The 26,617-nt window shown below is 41.0% G+C and overlaps 1 protein-coding gene across 5 annotated transcripts in view; it reads right to left on the reverse strand.

Annotated features, from left to right (window-relative positions):
- Helz (helicase with zinc finger) overlaps positions 1-26,617 on the reverse strand; it is a 181,032-nt gene that overhangs the window by 76,547 nt on the left and 77,868 nt on the right. For 4 of the 5 annotated variants that reach the window (XM_045159244.1, XM_045159245.1, XM_045159246.1 and 1 more), the window contains 5 exons: positions 17,932-18,265; positions 16,113-16,243; positions 11,355-11,534; positions 10,793-10,897; positions 656-834 (listed from right to left, as the gene is read on the reverse strand). In XM_045159244.1, coding sequence (XP_045015179.1) covers positions 656-834; positions 10,793-10,897; positions 11,355-11,534; positions 16,113-16,243; positions 17,932-18,265 — 929 coding nt within the window. The remainder of the gene's footprint in view (positions 1-655; positions 835-10,792; positions 10,898-11,354; positions 11,535-16,112; positions 16,244-17,931; positions 18,266-26,617) is intronic. The other variant, XM_045159247.1, reaches the window with a different exon arrangement.

Here is a 26,617-nt window from a genome sequence, read left to right on the forward strand (position 1 = left end):
TTAAACTGAGCTGGGTGTAGTGGCAGACATCTATAATCTCAGCCCTCAGGAGGCTGAGGCAGGAGGATTACTGTGAAATTCAGTGCAAAGCTAAACCACAAATTGAGGTCTTGTCTTAAAAACACAAAAGTACCTATAGCAGAATAAAATTAGACTGACTTTACACAGCTCCAAGCACACAGATGTAATAATCTCAATAGTATGTCATAAACAGTTGTGTGTACATAATATGATGCAAAAGCAATTTAAGAGAAAAACCAGAGGAAACTGTAAACAACAACAACAACAACAAAACTGCCCAACTCTGAATTCCTTACATGACCATAAATACTTACCACCAGGCCAATCAGGGAACAAATGAAAAATCAGTCATAAAACTGTCTATTGTGGGATGGGTCAGTGTTTTTTAGTCAAGGGCCACACAGCACGCATTCTGCTGCAATTACTACCCTCAGTTTGGCAGCAAAGGCAGCCATAGAGAAGACATAAGCAATGAAATGGACCTGGGTGGCTATGTTCCATCCAGTAAAACTTTACTGAAAGAAACAGGCATTGAGCCATATTTGGGCTCTGGAGTAGAGCTTGTCAACCTCTGGTCTAAAAGGAATGAATGCCCTAGCTCTAGGACGCTCCTCTATGTCTGAAGTGGGCATACCAGGTTCAAGGTCCAGCTGACAGAGGTACTGGGAAGTGTTCAAGGTAACCACCACCACTCGATGTTTAAGGATATCTTCCTTCTGGGGCATCTGAAAGGTGGAATGTGCGCTTGAAATCAAACAGTACTGATGCACAACTGGGTGGACAGTCTTCACCCAGCGATTTCGGAAATACACCCTACAAAAGAAGATGACATTTCCATTTGAAATTTACTAATAGTCTAACAATATCTGATTATCATAATACTGACATTGTTATTTTAAAACTATACCTGGAAATCAGCAAAAAGAAAAAAACATAATTGCTCACACTCTATTGGATTAGAATTTTAACATAACTGCCACTATACCTATTATGACCTCCCCCACTCCAAAATTAAAAAAAACTAAACTACGTATATATACTGCTACAAAATGAATTCCTTATTATTTTTAAGTGTTCAGATTAATCTTGCAACAGAAAAACCCACAATATAGGTTTTATGAACAAACTTTTTAAATTAACTTCAAAAACTTTCCACTCTTAAGTTTCTTTTGTTTGTTTGTTTGTTTTGTTCTTCAAGGTGGGGTCTCACTGTATCCCAATGACCTGGAATTCACTATATAATCTCAGGGTGGCCTTGAACTCATGGCAATCCTCCTACCGTTGCCTCCCAAGTGCTGGGATTAAAGGTGTGTGCCACTACAACTGGCTTTTTTTGTTGTTGTTGGTTTTGTTTTGGTTTTTGTTTTTGTTTCTGTTTTTGTTTTTGAGGTAGGGTCTCACTCTAGCCCAGGCTGACCTGGAATTCACTCTGGAGTCTCAGGATGACCTCAAACTCCCAGTGAGACTCCTAACTCTGCCTCCATGCCCGGTTCAAGTTTCTTTTTTAATAGTCTTACAAAAACATGCTAAAATATGTAAATCATGTATGCTAATAAACAATATAAAATTACATACATAGAAAAGAAACTCAAGCAATATTTGTATTTTACCCTAGAAAACTTCTTATAGGGCTGGAGAGATGTCTTAGCAGTCAAGGCACTTGACAGTGAAGCCTGAACACACATTCGAATGTCCAGGTCCCACATCGCCAGATGCAAAGTGATACAAGTCCTCAATGTCGCACACGAGCACCAGAGGGCACACGCGTCTGGCGTTCATTCACAGTGGCTGAAGGCCCTGGCACACCCATTCATTCTCTCTTTCTCCCCCTCCCCTTTTTGCTGACTATTTACAGTGAAGTTGGGGTGGGAGAACAGCATTGACTTATTTCTGTGGTGTAAAGTTACTCCCACAGCCAATTTCAGCCTGTCTGTATGATGGGGTGGCATCACAGCAGCCGGCGCAGCGCAGCACTGGGCGGGTGGCGGTGGGGACGAGGGCAGAGGCTGCGGTGGGGTCTCGACGGGCGGCGGCAGCAGAGGTATGAAGATGTATGATTCACTAGACGCTTCACACGCCGGCAGGAGTTGTCAACAGAGCAGTGATAGGATTTTAAAGAAAGGATGATTTCACACTTCTGGTTTCTGTTTGATATTTTGTTGTTTATTGAAACGGTCTCATATAACCCAGACTGAACTAAAACTTACTACGCAGCAAAGAATGATCTGAAATCCTGACCATCCTGTCCCCACACAACTTTTGAGACTGGATGATGACAGTACCGTTGACCACAGTGGAGAGGGACGGAGTGGGAACTGAGAGTTCAGTTGGGCACATTCTCAGTAGACCGCCAAGGGCAGCTCTCCAGTATGCAAGATGGTGTGTGTCTGGAGTTCAGGAGGATGCCCGCGAAAAGTGACAGAAGTTTGGAATGATACTAACCTACGGCCTGAATGAGCTCTTCTGGAGAGTTAGAGAATGACCGAGACTGCTTCAACACTGAGAAGCGGGGTGGGGGGGGCTGGAAGGAGCAGTCACTGACGTAAGGGAGAACTCAGGACAGTGTGGGGTACTGGAAGCAAAACACAGAAACTGCTTCAAGAGGTAAACAGACACAAGTAACTGTGCCAACTGCTGCAAGAAATGGAATGAACTGAGGTTAACATAGAGTGCAACACCACCACCCCTGGTGACCACAAATCAGTGACTCACAGGAAAATACATAGAGAAACCCGATTAGCTTAGCTCAAGAGAAGGGCAGGAATGAGAGCCAGGGATGCCAGGTGAGCTTTAGATTTGTTCACGAGACTAGTGCGACGGGACACCTGAGGGCTGCAGAGGAAGAGGAACACAGGCTAAGAATTCCTTCACAAGGACAGGCCTTCAGAGCAGGAAAGCTCACGGAGGAAGTCACTAGGCAGATGTGGGACACTGAAACCTCACTGGGAAATTGTGTATTCTCTGATGCTTCTAAACCATCCAGTGAAATCACAATGTTACCAACTAATTGCATTTTCATTTTCATTCCTTTTATTCAGTTAAGAAAACTGAAACGCAAAGGGTTGACTGACAGGATGCAAACCTGCATCCTTGTCCTCTAAACCTTATCTCGTATTTCAAAAAAGAAAGTAATAACTCAATCTCTCATGAACTTGAGAAAACAAACCGGGTAACCCATACAGTGCATAGTATAACAGATGAACCAGCTAAAACAAATTCTCACTCTTTGGCCCAAAGCAAAGCTGAAGCTGAAACTGCAGTTGCAGTACGCAACCAATACTTGTGTATAGCACAGGAATGCACAAATGGGAGCTTTCTGACAGGAATAACATCAACAAAAATAAAAGATCTCATCTACTCCATCCATAAGCATATATTGTGAGAAGAATTTTAATAAGCCATCACAAGAGTAAAATGATACTTTTACTCAGCTTCCAAAAGAAAAAGACAGACGGCAGGGCTAGAGAGATGGCTTAGAGTTTAAAGTATTTGCCTTCAAAGCCAAAGGACCCTGGTTCGATTCCCTAGGACCCACATAAGCCACACAAGGCAGCACATGCATCTGGAGTTTTACTTGTGGAGGCTGGAGGCCCTGGTGCACCAATTCTCTCTCTAACCCCCCCCCACACACACACGCGAGCGCACACACATATACTTTCCTCTTTTTCCCTCAAATAAACAAATACAATAAAATATATTTTTAAAAAAGAAAGAAAAAGATGGTCTAATGCTTAATTAGCATTCCATTAGTTATCCTAAAATTTACTTGTCTCTTATGTTAATGGTTCTCAATTTTAGGGGTTCTGTATATTTATCTGACTACCTTAGATTATTGAAATGATTACTTGTTCTTACTAACTAAAATAATTACTGTTTTCTTTTTTTCTTAGATATACTATAAATTTATTATATTAAACTTTACAAATTATAATTTAAAAGACAACTTGCAGGGCATGATGGCGCACGCCTTTAATCCCAGCACTCGGGAGGCAGTGGTAGGTGGATCACCGTGAGTTCAAGGCCACCTGAGACTACATAGTGAGTTCCAGGTCAGCCTGGGCTACAGTGAGACCCTGCCTCGAAAAAAAAAAAAAGAAATAAAAATAAAAAGAAAGGATAACTTCAAATATTCATTTTTAGGTTTTCTAGGTAGGGTCTCACTCTAGTTCAGGCTGACCTGGAACTCATTATGTAGTCTCAGGGTAGCCTCGAACTCACAGCGATCCTCCTGACTCTCCCCCTCCTGAGTGCTGGGATTAAAGGTGTGCACCACAAAGCCCGGCTTCAAATATTTATTTCTTAAATAAGAAATAAGTTAGTAACTTTTTTAACCAAAAATCACAACTTTTAGAGCAAGACAGAACTGAGTTCATTTTTCCTCTGCCATTCCCATTAAGAACATACTTCAAGTGATAGTTAGTGCAGCAAAACTTATACACAGTCTAGATATAAGAATAACAACTGCAACATCATGCTGTAGGCATGACAATTTTTATCAAAAGGGGAAGAGTTTTACTGGCTCATATGAAAACATCTCTAGGTGCACAAAGTCCAACAGGAAATCAGTCCTAATGAGTACTGATTCTGACCTACCTATCTAAACACTCAGGTTATGGTAAGCAAAAATTAAGGGGAAACTATTCATTTATGAGCATTAGTTGCAATGAATTCTACCAGCCATCAGTTAAAGCACCAATTAAATATCACAGGAGAATAAAGGTACTTTCAGATATCTAAGAGCTCAAACATATTACATCACCTGCGCCTATCTTAAAAGGGTTGAAACGGGGCTAGAGGGATGGCTTAGCAGTTAAGGTATTTGCCTGCAAAGCCAAAGGACCCAGGTTTGATTCCCCAGGACCCACATAAGCCAGATGCACAAGGGAATGCACATCTGGAGTTTGTTTGCAGTGGGTGGAGGCCCTGGCATGCCCATTCATTCTCTCTCAATCAATCAATCAATCAATCAATCAATATCTCCCCCCCCATCAAATAATAAATAAAAATAAAACTTTTTTTAAAGGGTTGAAATGCTAACAAGTATTTGCAGACAGGATTGATGCAACTGAAGGCAGAAAATCATGACAGAGTAAGACAACATCAGAAAACAGACTAATGGTAGAAAGAAGAAAAACTCCTAGGATGAAAGCAAAGCAAAGAAGCAGGAGAAAAAATAACTAGCTCCAAAATGGGGTGGAAGTCAGTCCAGGAGAATAAAATGTTATTAACTAAGAGCCTTGACAATGCAAACTGCTTAGATGGGTATCTGGTTACTTAGGGTATAAAGACCTAGTCAGATGTTCAAAGAAATGGAAGTGGGAAGAGAGTTATTCATGTTACTGGAAAAACAAAGGAAAAAAGTGCATGAGAGGAAATGCGCAGGGCTGGGGCTGTAGCTTAGTTGCCAGTGCTTGGAGAGCATGCATGAATCCCTGAGTTCAATCCAGCACCACATTAACAAGGTGTGGTGGTACATGCCTGTAACCGCAGCACTAGAAGTAAAAGCATGAAAATCAAAAGTTCAAGGTCACCCTCACCTACAAAGAAAGTTGGAGGCCAGTGTGTAATCTGTAAAACCTGGGAGATGGAAAAGATGAGGAAGGGAGGAAAAGGAAATATGCCTGTTATTTTTTAGGAGAAAGCAATTTACAAAATCATATTAAAAGCAGTGGAAATGAAGTCATCATACTAAAAAGTCAACACTTATCATCTATGATCAGATCAGGACAGCATTTTATATATGTGATATATAAGACTAAAAGTATCAAAGCAGGGGTTGGTGGCACACGCCTTTCATCCCAGCGCTAGGGAGGCAGAGGTAGGATCACTGTGAGTTTGTGGCCAGCCTGAGACTACAAAGGATTCCAGGTCAGCCTGGCTAGAGTAAGACCCTAACTCAAAAAAAAAAAAAAAGTAGTATCCACTTACTGACCTATCTCTTGCTCCTCTAATCATTCACTGTGATCTGCCTTCCATCCAATTGAGAGGCATAAACAATGGATAGTATTGTCATAAATAGCACAAGAACTTCTCCAGGCCCGTCAACTTCCTGGTCTTGAAGGCAGTTGCGGATCCATCTCCATCCCTGAAGCACTCTTTGCCCCCAGCCTCCCTGACTCAACCTTCTCTGTCTGTTTCCCTCCCAACTCCACAGCCTCCACCTTCAGTTCTCTTCTCTAACAACCTGGTCCATGCCCATGGCTCCCACATGCCTTGGTTATCCTGGTGACTACACATCTCTCTGAACCAAGACTGCCTGGAGCCAGAGTTGACAGGCCTGGAGAAGTCCTTGTGCTATTTATGACAATACTGTCCACTGTTTATGCCTCTTGATTGGATGGAAGGCAGATCACAGTGTGTGCCACCACACCTGGTAGAACTTACTTTTTAAATAATTTTTCATTTTTCAAGTTATCTGCTATGATGCAATTCATTTACCAAAATATGTGTGGTAAGTATATAAATAACTAAAACTTAAGCTCCAAAATGTTACTAATTTTCATCTCTGGCTGGTAAAATTATAAATTTATATTACTTTCTTCTTAGTGCTTTTCTATATTTTCTTCAATGAATGTTGCATTAAAAAATGGAGTGGGGCTGGAGAGATGACTGGGTGGTTAAGGTGCTCGCCTGTGAAGCCTAAGGACTCATTCGACGCTTCAGATCCCACAAAGCCAGGTGCACAAGGTGACATAAGTGCACAAAGGTCACACACGTGCACAAGGTGGCACATGCACGTCTGGAGTTTGATTGCAGGGGCTGGAGGCTCTAGTGTGCCAATTCATTCCCTGCACCCCCCCCCATAAAAAAGGGCCAATCTGTTGGGCTTGCCTCAAAAAAAAAAATTTTTTTTTTAAATAACTAACTCCAAGAACTGCTTTTTCCTGTAAGAAAGAAAGTGAAGTCTAAGTGACACTACTGATTTTTCACTCTTACTCTAGGAAAGTGACTCAAGGTGAAGCCAGAGAGAATACAAAGCTTGACCACTTGGCCTCTTATTAAAGTGGAATACTTTAGTGCTAACTTTAAAAAGATTTTAATATTTCCTGTTTTTCCTTTGTTCATTTGTTCAATAGCTAAGGTAGACACTATCATTAACATTATTCATAAAACATGTAGCATTTTTCCAAAATCTGCTAATAGTGGCTGATTAGAATGTTAAGGTCACCGCATGAAATCCAGGGCTGAGGCTACAGGGGAGCGGTAAAGCCTGGCACGCTCAAGACCCAGGGGGTTCAAGTTCCAGGACCACAGGGGAAAACAGACACAGAAATCATGTACCTGTCCACACAGCCCACATGACTTATAACAATTCATAAACAGGACAGTGTCTGTATTTAGTTTTAATTTACTCATTTATGCACTGAATCTCCACGCAGTTAGAAGCTCAGGTGGTACTATTTCTACTACCTTAGACACTATGAATTGCAGAGACCCAATCCACAGAGAAAAGCTATCTCTTTAAAGACCTATAGAAAACAACTGCCTACAATTTGCCTAGAATCCAGCTAAGGCAGACTTCCTCTGAAGACAACTCTCACCGGCTAATTCATAACTTTCCCACAGTTGGATGCTCAGCCGTAGAGCTATGCACAGAAAGCTGCCTGCCTCCCTATATTCCATTAAAATAAAATCTCCCCATTCTAAATGAAGGAAAACCTGAAACTAAACATAATGTATCCATGTCTGAAATCACTACCTCAAATATCTTGTGCTCCATTCAATTCCTAGCAACAGAAATTTTAGGAATTCTATCATAAGTGTGTGTGCTCAAACAGTTACTACTACATTTGCCCTGTAGGTGTCCTCACACACACTTCCCAGAGCCAGGTCCACACCTCGCACACAGATCTTCCTCAGCTTGCCTCCCTTGGAAACACCCATTCTTCTTTCTGGTCATCAGCAGACACCTAGTGCCCTCTTGTTTTCTTCCCCTGAATTTGGGGACAACACATTGAAGTTGATCTCATGGTAGAGCACTTGCCTAGCAGGGAGAAACGGCTGTGCCCCAGCACCACCAAGGGAAAAAAAATCCTCAAATAGAGCTCCTCAGAACAATTATTCATTCTAATTTTCTCTACCCCAAATCCCAAAAATCATTCATATTTGTTTTTCACAGAAAAATCACACATTAATTGGAGCTAATATAATACAGATGGTGCTAACAAATCCTGAGAATTTAATGCACTAATCTTCCTCGGCAATACATTTGCAAGTTAGCACTTTTCCAAAACAGAAAAACTATTGTGGGAATGTAGGCTTGCATAAAGGTAATGCTGAGAGGAGATGGGCTTTTTCTCGTTGCTTTCTGTTGACCAAACAACCTGAACTATGCATCTGAGAACTGAATATTTCTCCACTTGGGCCCTGCTAGTGGCAGTTCCTAATTTAGGCCCTATAACTACTTAGGATCTCTATCGGAATACCCTTCTTACACATATTTAGACGCACTACATGTTGGACTATAACCACCAATAAAATAATTTTATACAGAAAAAGCAAAATTATGGATTTTGTTTTATTTGAGAGAGAAAACAGGGCCAACAGTGGCTATAAACAAACTCCCGATGCATGCACCATCTTGTGTACATGGCTTATGTGGGTCCTGGGGAATCAAACCTGAATCCTTTGGATTTGTAGGAAAACAACCAACCACTAAACCATCTTTAAAGCCCAAAATGATAGATTTTAATGTTCCCTAACATTACCCCAAATATCAAACCACCTATGCTAAGTCAACCATGATTGTTTCAAGCCAAAAACACAATAACTGGCACTACAACAATTCCTGTGCCCCACAACACACACACACACACACACACACACACACACACAAGTTCTACAACACGAGGCAAAGAAAACAACCAATTTATCTCTATCAGAGTACTAACACTTAGGGCAAAAATGCCAAACACTCCACTTTCACTTGTGAGCTAACAAAGATTAGAACCAGAAGCAATCTACTTACTTATCCTTGAATAGATTTCATATTTTCACTTCCAGGGACATCTACACTTGATAGTTCAGGATTAAATGTAACTGGATTCTACTTAGAATTACTACTTTGTACGTGTGTGTGCGTGAGGTAGGGTCTCATATTAGCCCAGGCTGAACTGGACTTCACTATGTAATCTCAGGGTGGCCTCAAACTCATGCAATCCTCCTATCCCTGCCTCCCAAGTGCTGGGAGTAAAAGTGTGTGCCACCACACCCCCCTTTTTTTTTTTTTTTTATGAGAGACTGAGAAAGAGAGAGAGAGCACTGGTACACCAGGGCCACCAGCCACTATAGTCAAACTGCAGAGTATGCCACCTTGTGTGCATGTGCAACCTGGCATGCTTGCATAACCTGGGCACCTGGCTTACGTGGGAACTAGAGAGTCAAACATCGGTCTTTAGGCTTCGCAGGCAAGCACCTTAATACCTAAGCCATCTCTCCAACCCAGAATTACTATTTTTTTTAAAAAGTTCTTATTTATTTATTTGCAACGGGGGAGAGAAAGGATTGACATTGCAACTGCAAACAAACTCCAGATGCATGTGGCACTTTGTGCATGTCTTTGTATGGGTACTGGGGGAACTGAACCAGGACAGTAAGGTTTTAACCACTGGGCCATCTCTCCAGCCCTGAATTACTATTGTTGCTTTATGAGTGAAAAAAACCAACACAATACGAACACTCATGTTAACAGACCCTATGACTTGTTTTTTCTCTCCTTTTTTTCTCAATGCAATTCTAACATCTTTCATATAGCTTTGGCTAGAGTTAATAAAGAATTAAATAGCATAATTTCATTTTTCCATGCCTGGGCTCAACTAGAAATAAAAAGTTAGTAAATTATGAAAGTGTACTTAGAAATTAATTTTTAGGCAATAATTTGAACAACCTAGGCCATGACAGATTAGCCTGTAAAATGGCAAAACTAAACATTAATTCATATAACAATAAAAGCAAATGGTATAATAAATAACCACTTAATGATTATGGTTTTCTGAAGAAAAGGGTTTCTATTCCCCCATGATCCTATGTTTAAGTACATTTCATGTCCACATATAATTAGAGGACCTTTCCATATAAGCTTATTCTTTGACATTTTTGTCTCTTAAATAATAGCAGAAAGCCCTAAATACTAGTTACTTTTGTTGTAGAAATCATTTCAATATTTCATGCTTCTCTAATGTGTAGCTTCCATGAAATTAACCTGCATGATCACAATTAAAATTTTATTTGCATAAAGAACTGTCATTGCATGACTACCGTCATGCAAAATGTGCTAGAATTTTAATTAAATTGAATTTGATTTAGTCATATTTCTATTATGCTAGCTTTTAGAGGTACTTATTAAAAAGTACTTAGATTGTAATAACACAAAACTTAAAAAAGGATGTCTTTCTATATACTTAATGTTTCAGAAATGTTCACAATCATTACATTTTGCCTTAATTTAAAAGTGTTCTTCAAATGATAAAACCTCCAAAGGCCAATGCACAGTTTACAGTTTGGGTATTTTGAAAGCTACTGAAATCTTTACAGACATCTTTTCTTAAGAATAACAAAGTATCCAGCCGGGCGTGGTGGTGGTGCACGCCTTTAATCCCAGCACTCGGGAGGCAGAGGTAGGAGGATCGCTGTGAGTTCAAGGCCACCCTGAGACTACAGAGTTAATTCCAGGTCAGCCTGGACCAGAGTGAGACCCTACCTCGAAAAAAAAAAAAAAAAAAAAAAGAATAACAAAGTATGATACAAATACATAGTAAACCTTAAAAGATACCTGAGAGGTCTTGCCTGGGGATTGCCTGCTTCTACATGTGGGTGTAAATAATCCTTTATGTAGAGGTCAGCAGCACTATTAGAATGGGTGCAAATGAGAATCCTGCTGAAATAAATGGTGCAAACAAAAAGAATGATAAAACACAAAACTATTACAAGCAATATAACACCAAAAAGAAAGCAGTGGCCATTTTAGTAGTACCATTTCCCTCAACCTGCTCATGTTATTCTATGATGCCTTTAGCAAATTAGATTACTGGAAGCTAAAAAGGAAGTTCCCCCAAATAATTTAAACTTAATTATATCAAAATATATTTTTATGCCCATTTCAATGGGCACTGACATATATCACAATTCCTTGGCAAAGTTGAAGTTTTGATGGCTACTTCAAAACCATCAGTCTACATTGCCAATCTTTAAAAACATGGTGTTCTAACAGAATTTAAATGTCAGCACTTTAAATTTTAGTTTTTCTTTTCTGGAACTTTTAAGAGCTAGTAACACTCGACTGGCCCTGGTTCTACATGCCCGGCGGGGAAGAGGAGCATGTGGCCCCCACTCACCTGCTCTCCTGCTGCTGAAGGATGTGCTTGACAGCCTGAGCCAGCGTGAACGTCTTGCCTGTCCCATAGGGCCCGATGATGAGGACAGGTGGTAGCTGAATGGAAAGAGGAGTGGTAATGGCCAGAACCGCTTCCTTCTGCTTTGTATTTAGTCGAGGATCCAACTGTTCATCCCACTGCCTATGGAAAATAAAAACATGAGGTAAACATTTGTACCTTACTACTGAACAGAATGACACACAAGTACTGCCAGTTTTGCTGAAAGGTTAAATCTACTGCAGCAAGATAGCGTCTATAACAACTACTGTTTATTCTAAACCCTTTATTTAGGTCTGAGGAGATGGCTCAGTGCTTAAAGGCACTTGCCTGCAAAGCCTGGTAGCCTGGGTTCAATCCCCTTGTTCCCATATAAAGCCATAGCCCAAAAGTGGCATATGTACCTGGAGTTCAACTGCAGAGGCAGGAGACTCTGATGTGCTCATTCTCTTTCTCAAGGAAGGAAGGGGGAGAGGGGATTTTTCAAAATAAAAGTCAGGCATGGTGTGGCATGCATTTAATTCCAGCACACAAGAGGCAGATCAGGAGGATCACTGTGAGTCTGAGGCCACCCTAACACTACATAGTGAATTCCTGGTCAGCTTGGGCTACAGCAAGTGAGTCACTGTAGTGTATTTTACCAAGAAATCAAAAAGAGCTTGAGTCAGACATCTGAAGATATCAAATGTGCCTAGTCTAGCTGCTGCAAAATTTATACCTGGCTGCGGCAATATTACATGAAAGCATGAGAAGGACAGTCATTCCTTTCCAAAGTAAGTTGAACGCCAAAAAAAAAAAAAAGTGGGGGGAATAAAATGCATACTCCTGATTAAGAGAAATCAATATTCTACAAAACCTTGATTTATGGGCTGGAGAGAGTGCTTAGCAGTTGAGGCGCTTGCCTGCAAAGCCTATGAACTCATGTTCAACTCTCCAGGTTCCACTTAGGCAGATGCACAGTGACACAAGCACACAGTGTCACACATGCACGTAAGGGGCACACAAGTCTGGAGTATGTTCACAGTGGCTGAAGGCCCTGGTACACCCATCCTCTGTCTCTCGGCCTCTTTCTCTCTCTCTCAAAAATAAATAATAAAAAACCTTAATTTAGAAAAGTGATTTTTAAAGGTATACAAAGCCCAACAACATGAAATATTTTCTAACATTTTCATACAAATGCTGTACACACGCACTATTTTCAGGGTGCAAACCACCTGTCATGGCAGCATAGATGGCTGCTGTGACGAGATCCACCCTACCAGTGGCCCTTCTGTGGCATGGTAAGTTTGGAGATTGAAATGGACACCAAATGCTAAAAGAGAGCCAACTAACTAGAGAAACAGCAATAGAAATTCGTTCTCTTAACTACAGCTGAAATACTAAAGACTGTAACAACTATGGTAAAAATGATAGGGGTGTGAACCAAAATAAGAAGGGTGTGTAGAGACTTGCAAAATTTTTCAAAGTGCCTACAGTCTAACCCTAAAATAGGAGAACAGAGTTTAGACAAGAAAATCACTTCAGCGAGGGCTGCACCAACTTAAATCAGAAGCTAGCTATGTTGAAAAAAATCCCCTTAACACTTTCAGTATTAAAAACATGCAACTGCTACATTATTATTCTTCACTGTACAACCTGCTGGGAGAGAAAAGGCATCGATGGTCCTTGAGGGCAGGGCTGTGCCCTGCCTCACTCCTGGGTCACTAGACCTAAGGGCTTATAATTCTACCTGTTTCAGTAGGTTAGACCACTATGATTGTGTACTTCCTCCCATGTAGAGATATATTTTACCTCTACATAGATATGACAGTGACAGCTGATTACATGTGTCAAATAAGATCAAATAAGACAATAGGTACTAAATGAACTAAAATCTTCACCTAAAGCTATTTAGAAAAATTAACTAAGCAATAAAAATTCAACTGCCATTAAGTGTAAGGAAATATAAATAAACTTCAAGATAATTCCACATGGCTAGGGATGAAAACTTAGAGAAGAGCATGTCAAGCAGGAGAGCTAAAGAACTCTGAAGATACTACTGGAAAGCACAGTCAGTGAGACCTCGGATCAGAGTATATCACACATCAAGAACTCTGAAGATGGGGCTGGAGAGATGGCATAGTGGTTAAGTGCTTGCCTGTGAAGCCTAAGGACCCTGGTTCAAGGCTCCATTCCCCAGACCTACGCAAGCCAGATGCACAAGATTACACATGCATCTGGAGTTCGTTTGCAGTGGCTGGAGGCCCTCATGCGCCCATTCTCTCTATCATTCGCCCCCCCCCTTTCTCTCTCCCTCCCTCTTTCTCTCTCTCTGTCGCTCTCAAATAAATTAAAAAAAAAAAAAAACCCTCTGGACACTACTGGAAAGCACAGTCAATGAGACCTTGGATCAGAGTTTAGCACACATCAAGAACTCTGTGAGACTACAGATTAGAGTACATCACACATCAAAAAGACGACTCCAGAGTCTAGTGTGGTGAAATGACATGTTTACTTGAGGAAACTAGCTCTGGAAGAAATATGTGGGTTGGACCAGACAACAGGGATACAGAGAGCATAAGTTACAGAAGACCAATAAGAAAAGCTATGAAAACAGCAGGCCAATTTAAGCACTAGCTACAAGAACGTAAAGAGCCAGACGCAGAGAAACTGAACAAAATGAGAACAGTGATGTCTCTGGGCTTTTACAGTTAGATCATGTCCAGGCCAGTGACCAGTTGACCAAGAGTCTGAAAGAGAATCTCTAGAAACATGCACACTATTCTTCAAGAATTTTGGCAATAAAAAGAAGGGAGAGGGATATACCCCCAATAAGGGTAAGCCAAGACCCAGCAGAAAAATGATCTGGGGTTTGAACTAGAAGGCTTATTTTATTTTCTATTTTTAGGACCAGAAGCAATGGAATGCTGAGGGGAACTGATAAATGACTTCTGGGCCTGGCCCATTAAAATGTCCCACTTGGTCAATCCTCTGTGCTGATTTTTTTAATGCTTTTTGTAAAAAATTTTATTTATATTTTTAATTTTAGAGAGAGAGAACGAATTGATGTGCCAGGGCCTCAGAGACTGCAACTGGACTCTATATGCTTGCGCCACCTCGCGGGCACGTGCGACCTTGCACTTGCCTCAACTTTGTGTGTCTGGCTTACGCGGGATCTGCAGTCAAACATGGGTTCTTAGGCTTTGCAGACAAGCACCTTAACCACTAAGCCATCTCTCCAGCCCCTCTGCTTATTGGTCACCTGTCACCACGAAAGGCAACCTCGGAGGCTAACTGTTTAGATGATGGCCTCATCAGGATGAAGCAGGGTCCCCACCCTGCTAGGCGGCCACCCCGCCGCGGCCTGACTGCACAGAGCTGGTGAAAAGTATTTGTTTGTCTGACAAAGGTCAAGTGAGCTGGTCAAGGCACTGGCTAACGGGACAACATCCAAGGAAGAGGATAAAAAAGAAATCACAAAGCTGTCACTACTGTCTATTCTTTAGATAAAGCAAATTCATACTATTTAACTGCAAGTAGGAGGCCAAACAGAACTTAAGCAGATCAATATTTACACAACCATTTACTTCAGAGCAATTAATGAAGTAATATTTTCTATCACACTTTCTCTACTTTGCTAAATTACAGTATTGTCTACATTCCAAAATTACTTAAATTAACTATTACCATCACAATAGAAAGGCCATAATTTCCCCATTTGAGTTATACTCCAAAATATCCCTAACCTGCTTGACATCCTATTAAGTTCTGACAATAGAGAGAAGTCACAGAGCTCATTGGAAAGGCAAAGCATAGACAATAGACATCATGTGTCCAAGGTTTCTTTTACTATCCTTTCCTAAAACATAGGCAGCCTTTCTCATAAAACCGAGCTTGAGCTTGAGCTAGGCATTTCTCCTGTAATCCCAGCACTCAGGCAATGGAAGCAGGAAGACAAGTTCAAGGCCAGTCTGAGCTCCATACTGAGTTCTAGGACAGCCAGGCTACATTGTGAGATTTTCATTCAAAATAAATAAATAAATAATCAATGAATGCATACATACATGCAAGCATGTACTTGAAGTGGAACTGTCTTGAAGTTTATTTATATTTCCTTACACTTCGTGGCTGTTGAACTTTTATTGTTTATTTATTTTTCCAAACAGCTTTAGGTGAATATTTTAGTTCATTTAGTACATATTTTCTTATTTGACACATCTAATCAACTGTCATTATATCCATGTAGAGGTAAAGTATAACTCTACATGGGAGGAAGCACAAAGTACACAATCATAGTGGTCTAATCTACTGAAACAGGTAGAATTATAAGCCCTTAGGTCCAGTGACCTAGGAGTGGGGCAGGGCAGAGTCACTGAATTTAACACCCTTCATTTACAAAGATGTCCCCTTCTTCTGCAGAAGTGGCAGAAAGAATGTAAGAGCCAAAGGAAGAGGAGAAATGCATACAATACTGTCTTCCAAACACAAAGTGGCTATGGTATAACCTACAGCGGCTCACTCTGCCTATGTAAGATCTATGTAACGGGGGGGGGGGGGGGGGGGAATGATGACATCAAAACATATGAGAAATTAGTTGGAAAGAAGAAGGAACTCAATGGAGAGTGGATCAGGAGGGGGCCAAGGGAATGGGGAGAGGGGATTATGATCATGGAATATTATCTGTATGTAGAGGATTTGTCAATAAAAAAGTCCAAAAACACCTGAAGTTTGCCCTTTCTGTACCTGTTGGGACTCCAAGGTATGGTGGGAGTCATGCTGATGTCTGGAAACAAAATACCATTGTCCTTGATCCTATCTAGCGCATAATGCATTTCACAGAGGGGTAATCGATTTAACTGAAACTGAAGTTCAACCTAAAATAGAAAATGAACTTTAGAAAAAACATAAGCAAGCATCAATTATTCAGGCACATACAACACTTCATGGAAACAACAGTTTGGGGAGAGTCTAACAGTAATGATCATGGGTTAGATCTGCCATATTTAGTACCAGGCACTGTAATAAAGCAGTTTAGATGGATGATACTAATGGTGTGTGTTTTACTTTGTTTTATTTTTCTTATAAACATTTTTATTCATGTATTTGAGAGATGGAGAGGTACACAGAAAGAAACAATTGGTGTACCAGGACCTCCTGCCACTGCAAATGAATTCCAGACACATGTGCCACTTTGTGCATCTGACTTTATGTGGGTATTGGGGAAATGAACCCATCTTTCTAGCCCCTAATTTTGTTTTAGGTATTGAGAGATTAAGATACTTATAAATTGCATAATCCCCAGATAAAAGTGATCTGATTCTAACATTCTAATAAAAAAATACATTTGAGGGCTGGAGAGATGGCTTAGTGGTTAAATGCTTGCCTGTGAAGCCTAAGGACCCCGGTTCAAGGCTCAATTCCCCAGGACCCATGTTAGCCAGATGCACAAGGTGGCACATGCATCTGGAGTTCATCTGCAGTGGCTGGAGGCCCTGGTGTGCCCATTCTCTCTCTCTCCCTCCCCCCCCATCTAGAGCTCATTTGCTGGAGACCCTAGCATGCACATTCTCTCTCCCTCTCTCTCTCCCTCTTTCTCTGTCAAATAAATAAAAATATTTAAAAAAAAAATACATTTGAGTCGGGCATGGTGGCACATGCCTATAATCCCAGCACTGGGGAGGCAGAGGTAGGAGGATTGCCATGAGTTCGAGGCCACCCTGAGACTACAGAGTGAATTCCAGGTCAGCCTGAGCTAGAGTGAAACCCTACCTTGAAAAGAAAAAACAAAAGCAATATATATATATATATATATATATATATATATATATATATATATATATATATATATATATGCATGCATGCATTTGATAAGGTCAATAGAACAAGTATATAATATTATGGTTTGGGTGACAGCCAAGCCTGCTAACACTGTACAAATTTATTATAAATGAGTAATAGCTGCTAAACCTTCTAGTTAATTATGACAAAGTGACTCGGGATTCACTTCTCTTTAGGGACTGGCAATAAAGAAGACCAGTGCTGACAAGGAGAACAGAAGCAGGCCTGACTGCAGACCCCACGTCGCAGGGTCTTAGGACACAATGCAGTTATTTAACTGTTCCCCTACTGCTGGTCTGGAAGCTAATCAAGAAGCTCAACCGTGGATGACACTACAACAATCTAGATGTTACATAAATTTAACTGAATCTGTTGTGGGTGGAGAGAAGGCTTAGCAGATGAAGGTGCTTGCTTGCGAAGCCTAGCAGCCCTGGGTTTGATTCCACAATACCCACATAAAGCTAGATGTACAACATGGCACATGTGTCTGGAGTTTGTTTTGCAACATAGAAGCCCTGATACCCATCCCCCCTCAAATAAATAAATATTTTTTTTTTAAGTAAAAGACTTTGTTTCCTCTGCAAGTTCCCAAAGGTCCATTTTTAAACCGACCAGTCTGTAACTTTAAGGTCAACAGCACTCTGGGAAAACGAAGGGAAAAGGAGCCCGAAGACGGTGACAAGGGACTGTAGATGTTCACAGTTCCTGCTGCCTTTACACACACCTGGATGTCACAATCAGGTCGAAGACTGAGTTCTTCACAGCATTCCCTGGATATCCTTAAAAATATATAATCTTTTGTTTTTTCTTCAATAGTAGCTTCATAAACCTTCTCTTTGGTTCCCTGGGTCTGTGTCAACTTCTCTTTAGGGACTGGCAATAAATAAACAGCATTGACTTTGGTCATCACCAGTCGTCCAGCCAAAGTATCTTCAGAAAGTGTCTCAGTCAGCTTAAAACGACCAAAGAGTTGTCCATTCTGAGCATACTTTGCACCTCCAGAAACGCCAGTGAGCATGAAGCTGGCTAGAATCTGCAATTGCACTTTAAGGTTGAACCTAAGTCAGAAGTAAAAAACTAGGTTGAGTATTTCACAACAAAGCCATAAGATCTAGAAGAATGAGAAATAGTCATTCAAATATAAACATATCAGAATTTAAAACTTTAAGCCAATTCCACTCCTTGGAATTACAGACTACACACTATCTCACTGCCTATAATCCAAGTTGGAGACAAGAAGTTTTGGTTTTTTATTTTTTAGTTCCCACGTGACATTAACATACTTGACTGCTAAAGAATATGCACATTCAGGGCTAGAGAAGAGGTTACGGCACTTGCCTGCAAAGCCAAAGGACCCCGGTTCAATTCCTCAGGACCTACACAAGCCAGACGCACAAGGGGATTCATGCCTCTAGAGTTCATTTGTAGTGGCTGGAGGTCCTGGCGTGCCCATTCTCTCCCTCTCTCTCTCTGTCATAAATAAATATTTTCTTTAAAAGGACATACACATTCAGAAACGCCTGGATAGGGGGTGGGTGAGGGCTCAGGAAACACCTGCTTTATAAGCATGAGGGTCTGAGCTCCACCCCCAGAACTCATGTTTTTAAAAAAAGGCAGGAGTGGTGACGCACGCCTTTAATCCCAGCTCTCAGGAGGCAGAGGTTTGCCATGAGATCGAAGACACCCTGAGAATAAATAGTGAATTCCAGGTCAGCCAGGCCTAGAGTGAGACCCTACCTCAAAAAACAAACAAACAAACAAACAAAAGAGCCTGGCTGTGTACACCTGTAACCTTAGTACTGAGGGGGTGGAGGCAGAAGGATTGCTGGGATTCACTGGTCAGTCAGTGTAATCAAAACAACAGTGAGCTCCTGTCTCATGGAAACAAGGTTGCAGAGCAAAAGAGGCCACACAATATTCTTTCTCCTCCGGCCTCTGCACACATGGGTGTTGGGTGTGCACATCTGCATGCATGTGACGCACCGCACATACACACTCACATCATATACTACATACACCAAAAGAAAAAAATACTGACTATTTAAAATGAAATTAAAGGTGATTTTTAATGATTATGTTTGAACATGGTTGAGACAATTAAGTCTTTAAAGTCACCTGGAACCAAGGAGGATACAAAATCAAAATTGCAATGGATTTCAACTGATACTGTCCAAGTAGATTTTTCTAAGTGATTCTAACCATAAAATTTCTCTTTCAGTAATATTTATGAATAACAACCAAGGGTAACCTCAAAAAAATAAAAGCAGTATTTAGCACCATAACTTTATATGAGAATCAAATAAAATCCGGAAACATCAATTTAACGATATGAGACTTTCTAAAAGTATGCTACATTTCTCTCATTTTTATGCCTATTTCATTGCAGATATGTCTGACTCTTCAAAGATTGGAATTTTTACTAAGAATTCATATTAAAATAAGCCTATGGGCTGGAGAGAGAGCTAGGCTCGAAAGTCCAGCTCCCATGTAAGCCAGGTGCAAACTGACACAGGTGTGCAATGTTGCACATGCACACAAGGAGCGCACATCTAGAGTCTGTTCACAGTGGCTGAAAGGCTCTGCAGTGCCCAATCTCTCCTCCCTCTCTCTCTCCCTCCTTCACCGTCTCTCTAAAAGAAAAATTCTTTTTAAGCCTAAAAATAAAAATGAAATACTTTTCAGATTATAATCTGTTCATAGTATTCTCTTTTTTGAATACACATACGTTTTGAAAGAACAGGACCTGGGATGAGGAGATGATTCAGCAGTAAAAGGCACTTGCTAACAAAGCCTGATGGCTAAGGTTTAGTTCCCCAGTAGTCACATATCAAACACACAAAGTGGCACACCCATCTAGGGTTCCTTTGCAGTGACAAGAGGCCCTGGCGTGCCCGGACCTCTACTCTCTCTCTTTTTCTCCCTCTCCCTCCCTCCCTCTCAAAAGTAAGTCAATTTTTTAAAGGCTCAAATTGTCTTTTAAAAAAAGGAAAACGAAGCCAGGCGTGGTGGCACACGCCTTTAACCCCAGCACTAGGCAGGCAAAAGTGGGAGGATCACCATGAGTTTGAGACCACACTGAGGCTACACAGTGTATTCCAAGTCAGCCTGGACTACAGCGAGACCCTATGGGGGGGCGGGGGAGAGAAGGGAGAGGGAGATGGTAAAAGCAGAAGAAAAAAGAAAGAAAAAGGGAAAGAAGAAGAAAAAAAAGAACAGAAACTCTGTAGTTATCCAAGCTTCATTAAAGAAGTTTTACTAGCCTTTTGCCATGCAGGCAGTATGAGAAAGATGTAAGTCGTGGCGTCTTCCTGGGAGGGAATAGAGACTACTAATGTGTTCTTGAATCACAAAGGATCTCTCTGCTGCTAAAGGTAATGTACAGTTTCAGCTTTTTCTCCTGTAACCTTGCAATCACTCACCTGTGAATGTGTGTCAATGTATGTAGGTTCTGTTCATGTATGTATATATGTTTGTATGTATGTGAATATATGCAGGGTCTGTTCATGCATGCATGCATGCATGTTCATACATATGTGGGCATGTGTGTGAATGTATATAGGGTCTGTTCATGTATGTATACATGTTTGTATGTATGTAGGTACATGTGTACACAGGTATAACGTGTGTGCATGCATGTGGAGGCCAGAGGTCAACATCTACAGTCTTTCTCAATTGTTCTCTAATTTTAAGAGACAGTGTCTCTCACTGAACCTGGAACTCACTGATTTGGGTCAACTGGCTGGCCAGCAAGTCCCAGTGATCTTCCAGTCTCTGCCTTCCCAGCCCTGGGATCACAGGTGAGAGCTACCCAGTCCAGCTTTTTTACACGGGTGCTAGGGAAGGAAAATCAGGTCCTCATGCTTGCAGAGCAAGCACTTTATCAAACGAGCCCTCTCCTCTTTAAACTCCCTCTTCCATGGACTTCTATAAAGCCACACGGTTTTCTCATGCCTGTCTACCGGTGCCACCATCTTCAACCTAAAAGCAGCATCTTTTTAAGAGGCCAGCATGGCCTCTCTTACTCACTAGTGGAAACCTTTGTCCATATACACCATCTAACCTCCAAAATACAAATTTAAACCAATCTTTCCATGCATTATGCGAAATGAGCTATCATCTACCTAAGTATCCAGGCCGGAAGCTGAATTGCTTCTGCTCTTGCCTCTCTCACCACTGTGTACTCATTTCCCCCATTATATGATTACCAAATCTATAAGTTCTTCCTCCATGTAATTCATTTGCCTATCAACATTTTTAAATTGAACTATGACAATAATTAACTTCCAACAAGTCTTTCTGTCTCAAATCCATCCTCTAAACTATCGTTGAATTAGCTCCATTGAGCTGGAGAGATAGCTTAGTGCTTAAGGCACTTGCCTGCAAAGCCTAAGGACCCATGTTCGACTCTCCCGATCTCATGTAAGCCAGACACACACATAACACAAGTGCATAACGTAGCACAAGGTGGCTCCTGCATTTGGAGTTTGACTGCAGTGGCTGGGGACCCTGGCTCACCAATTCTCTCTCTCTCTCTCTCATTAAAATAAAAAATAAAATTCTGTAAAATGCAGGAGTGGGAAAATGCTCAGTGGCAAAAGGAATTTGCTGGCAAAGCCTACCGATGCAAATTCTATCTTCCCTGAACCCACTGAAAACTGGATGCGAATTCTATCTTCCCTGTACCCACTGAAAGCTAGCTGCCAAGTGGCACAAACTCTGAGCGCCAAACATGCCTATGACAATGGGAGGCAGAGCCAGTAGTAGCATCTGCAGCTAGTGGGCCAGACTGGTGTCCACCTACGGTGACAAGAGACTCCGTCTAAAAGAAGGTAGAAGACACTTCAACAAGGTTGTTCCCTAACCCCCACAAGCTCACTGTGGCACACACACGCCTACACATACACATGCCTACACACACACACCATGTATGTAAATAAATATTTTTTTAATCTGTAAAGTACAAGTCTGCCACTGAGAAGTTAAGCTTTGTCTCCTGTATCTCCCCACACAAACGTCTCATTTCAACTTAACAACCAATTTGCAGCTCCCACGCCCAACCTCCATGCTTATTCTCATATCCTGTTTCCTTTAGTTCAACACTTTTGTTCTACTTCCCCCTACACACACACCTAGCCCCCAGGTAAGCTCTCACTCTAGCCAGCCTGACCTGGAACTCACTATGGAGTCTCAGGGTGGCCTCGAATTCATGGCGATCCTCCTACCTCGGTCTCCTGAGTGCTGAGATTAAAGGCGTGTGCCACCACACCCAGCTTTCTTCTACTTCTTAATCTCACAGAACTGCCATACATGTAAGTGAAATCTGGAGTTTTTATCAAAATTTAGTTTAAACCAGGTGTGGTGGTGCAGGCCTTTAATCCCAACACTCAGGAGGCCGAAGTAGGAAGATCTCCCAAGAGTGAAAGGCTTAGCCTGAGAGAATAGTGAACTCCAGGTCAGCCTGGACTAGACAGAGACCTTATTGGGGGGGGGGGGGATATTTACTTGAAGCATCATCTTCCCCTGAAGGCACACGTGACTCTTTCCTCCTGGGCTCCTCAACCACAGTGCTGGTCACATGCTTGTAGGTCTAGAGGACAGCACAGGGAATGCGAGGCAGTCTCTCGTTTGCCTCACAATCAGCAGCGACCATCCTAGAACCTCTCACTGAACCCTCAAGACATTTTTTTAAACGTTTTATTTATTTAAGAGAGAGAGAGAGAGAAAGACAGTGTATGTAAGAGAGACAATGGGCACCTCAGGGCCTCCAGCCACTGCAAATGAGCTCAGATGCAAGCACCACCTTGTACATCTGCCTTTATGCAGGTACTGGGGAATCAACCTGGGTCCTTTGGCTTTGCAGGCAAGAACTTTAACCGGTAGGCCATCTCTCCAGCCTTTTTTTTCTTTTTTTGGTTTTTCAAGGTAGGGTCTCACTCTAGCCCAGGCTGACCTGGAATTCACTATGGAGTCTCAGGGTGGCCTTGAACTCACAGCAATTCTCCTACCTCTGCCTCCCAAGTGCTGGGATTAAAGGCGTGCACCACCACGGCCGGCTCTCCAGCCCTTTTATTTATTTTTTATTTATTTAAGAGAAATATCAATATATTTTGTTCAATGAATTAATTTTAAATTTCTATAATAATCTGGTTTTTGTCAAGGTACTATATTCTCATTTCAATTTTGCATTATTCCCTAACAAATTGTTGAAATTTCTGTAATATATTTCTCAACTATCTAAGGATATATGTATGTGTCACTGCTGTATTTACTTAAATCGTCCATCCCAAAGCACTTGATCATACTTTAGCAGGCATGAAAAATTAATCCCAAAATTTTATAGCAAGAGAATCCTCATGATATTTTGTTTGCCTCCTATAAAAATTCTTATAACAGAGGCACAAGGAAATGACAAAGCCAAAAAAACATGGCTTTTTCCACAAAAAAATAAAAAGAGAGTCATCACATGTTCAACATGCAGGCATACACTTTCTACTAGAAGTTATAATCCCAGGGTCTGGGGAGATGGCTCAGTGGTTAAAGGCACTTGCTTGCAAACTCTGCCAGCCAGAGTTCAATTCTCAAGCATCCCATTTAAGCCAAACACACAAAGTGCTGTTTGTTTGCAACAGCAAGGGGGGCCCTGGTACACCTATACACATGTACACACATACAAGTGCAAAAAAGTTAGAACTACTAATAGTTAGTCTTTCTTTCCACTGTTGCAACACTACATTTTGAAATCAACCTTAAAGCTTGCATAATTCCTAAAAGCCAGTCAAGTTTTCAACTATATTTGTCAGGGATAGAGACAGCTTAGCAGTTAAGGTGCTTGCCTGCAAAGTGAAAGGGCCCAGGTTCGATTCCCCAGGACCCACGTAAGCCAGATGCACAAGGGAGTGCACAAGTCTACTGTGAGTTTGCAGTGGCCGGAGGCCCTGGGCATGCCCATTCATTCATTCATTTTCTCTGTCTCTTAAGTAAATAAAAATAAAATCTTAAAATAAAGAAACATTTGCTGCTGTGCATAGTAGCACATACCTTTGATCCCAGCACTTGGGAGGCAGAGGTAGGAGGATCACCGTGAGTTCAAGGCCATCCTGAGAATACTGAGTGAATTACAGGTCAGCCTGGGCTAGAGTAAAACTCTACCTCGAAAAAACACACCAAAAAAAAAAAAAAAGAGTCAAAAAAATTTTAAAAAAAATGCCTAGCTAATAAGAAATATGTCCCTACCAACGATAACATTATTTAGAATGTATTTAAGTTTATTTTACTTTTTAAACATCAAAGGTGTATAGTGAATTTAATTTCATGAGATTTCTGACTATATGAACAACAAAGATCAGCCCAAGCAATAAGAAAACGCCTAGGTTTGCTGGTACAGGGTGAGAACTGAGGGGAACAACAGAAGCCACATTCATGGTCATGATGACATGTACCACATGAGACCTGCCATGCCAGCTATGGGCACAGAGCTGGCCACAGGGACCCAATTAGTCTGGCACTGACTGCTTAATGGACACAACTGCTTCAGCTCAGTTTCTTTAGAAAATGTATCTTAGCATCAAGCAGATTTCATTTCAAGGTAGGATCATTGAATGCATACCAACATATGAATGAGGATAACCGACATGAAAACAAACCTTGAAGAACTTGAAGGTGTTTTCTACAACCTAAGTGCAGCACATATTCCTCACTCCCTGTACATGTCCCACACTCAATCTTAATTTCTAGGCTGCAATAAAACAATCAACCCTTGGGCTGGAGGGATGGCTGAACAGTTAAAGGAATCTGCCTGCAAAGCCAAAGGACCCAGGTTCAATTCCCTAGGACCCATGTTAGCCAGATGCACAAGGTGGTGCATGTGGCTGGAGTTTGTTTGCAGTGGCTGAAAGCCCTGGCATACCCATTTTCTCTCTCTTTCTCTCTGTCAAATAAGTAAATAAAACTAAAAATAATAATAATAATCCCTTTAAAAAACAGATAAATTCCAATGCTAAATCTAGGTGCAAACCCAAACATATTTTGTCTAATCTTCTTTCAGTTTGCTATCAATGACAGAATGCCAAAGTAACTGTGTCAAAATCAGTCCAATCACTATCATCAAAATATAAGAAGCCACTAGGAATCCCCTGGTACTTTCATGATTCATAGCATTCTGTTTAAATTGTCAAAACTCACAAATAACTTATACATTCTCTCAACTTTAGGAAACACCCCACAAGCCCTGTAAATTCAACTACAAAATCACAAAAAGGCTGGGCATGGTGGTGCACGCCTTTAATCCCAGCACTCAGGAGGCAGAGGTACGAGGCCACCCTGAGATTACATAGTGAATTCCAGGTCAGCCTTGGCTAGAGTGAAAGCCTACCTCAAAAACAAAACAAAAAGTCACAAAAATACATCTTTCAATGGTCATAAAGCACACATTACTGTCAATACACATCAAAGTCATTTAAAGAGATAAGTCCACTTAGCCATACCATTGTTTTCAATCTTTAAAGCTGGGTCTCAAACCATAACAGAGCAATTCTAACAATGATTTAGATTCTCTGTGATGACTGTCATCAATTCAACAGACCAGACAAATAAAATGACTCACTTAGACACCATGGAACATGGTCTAAGCATATAATTCAATTTTCAGATTCTTTCTCTACAGCCCCTGACCACAGCTAGATTTTACAAAGAAATGGAACAAAGCAGATATAAAAGCCAAACTACAAGTCCACATACCCTGAAACATTTACTAAGTAACCCTTTCCAGTTGGAGAGAAGTTTAGGCCCTTCATTAGTCTAGTTCAGTAGCTCTGTATTATAAAACTCCCCAAAATTCTTTATAAAGAAAAAAATCTTAGTTACATTATTTGTGCTTAAAGACTTAACAATCACACATGAATTGAATTTAAGGCACGATTAAAACACACATAAACACTATCATTAAAGGAAGCGGTTGGCATATGCTTACAATCCCAGCCCTCAAGAATCTCAAAATAGAAAATTCAAGACCAGTGTGGGCGTTGTAATGCTTCAAAAGTGAACAGTAAGGGAAAACAAGGTAAAAATCTTTAAAGCAACATGAAATTTTATCAAAGACTTGGAAACCTCTATACTGTTCGGGTGTTCCTTGTCTAGCACCTCACAGAGGCCCTAAGAGCACTACACAAGCACTATAGGAAGCTTCTTTGTACGCGTTCCACTTCTGAACGGTTCTGCGCTACGTTTTACAAGCCTACCAAAATCACAAATACAATGTAACAGCTCCCATATATATAGATATGCCTTTGGGGGAGAGTATCACAGGAAATTTTCAAGAATTCTCACATGTTCAATTTACACCTGTGAATTCTTATTTCTAATTCAAAACTCTTATACAGTGAGCATGTATAAGACAAGAAAGTGATCCAATT

The sequence above is a fragment of the Jaculus jaculus genome, chromosome 9 (assembly GCF_020740685.1).
Source record: "Jaculus jaculus isolate mJacJac1 chromosome 9, mJacJac1.mat.Y.cur, whole genome shotgun sequence".
Classification (NCBI taxonomy): Eukaryota; Metazoa; Chordata; class Mammalia; order Rodentia; family Dipodidae; genus Jaculus; species Jaculus jaculus.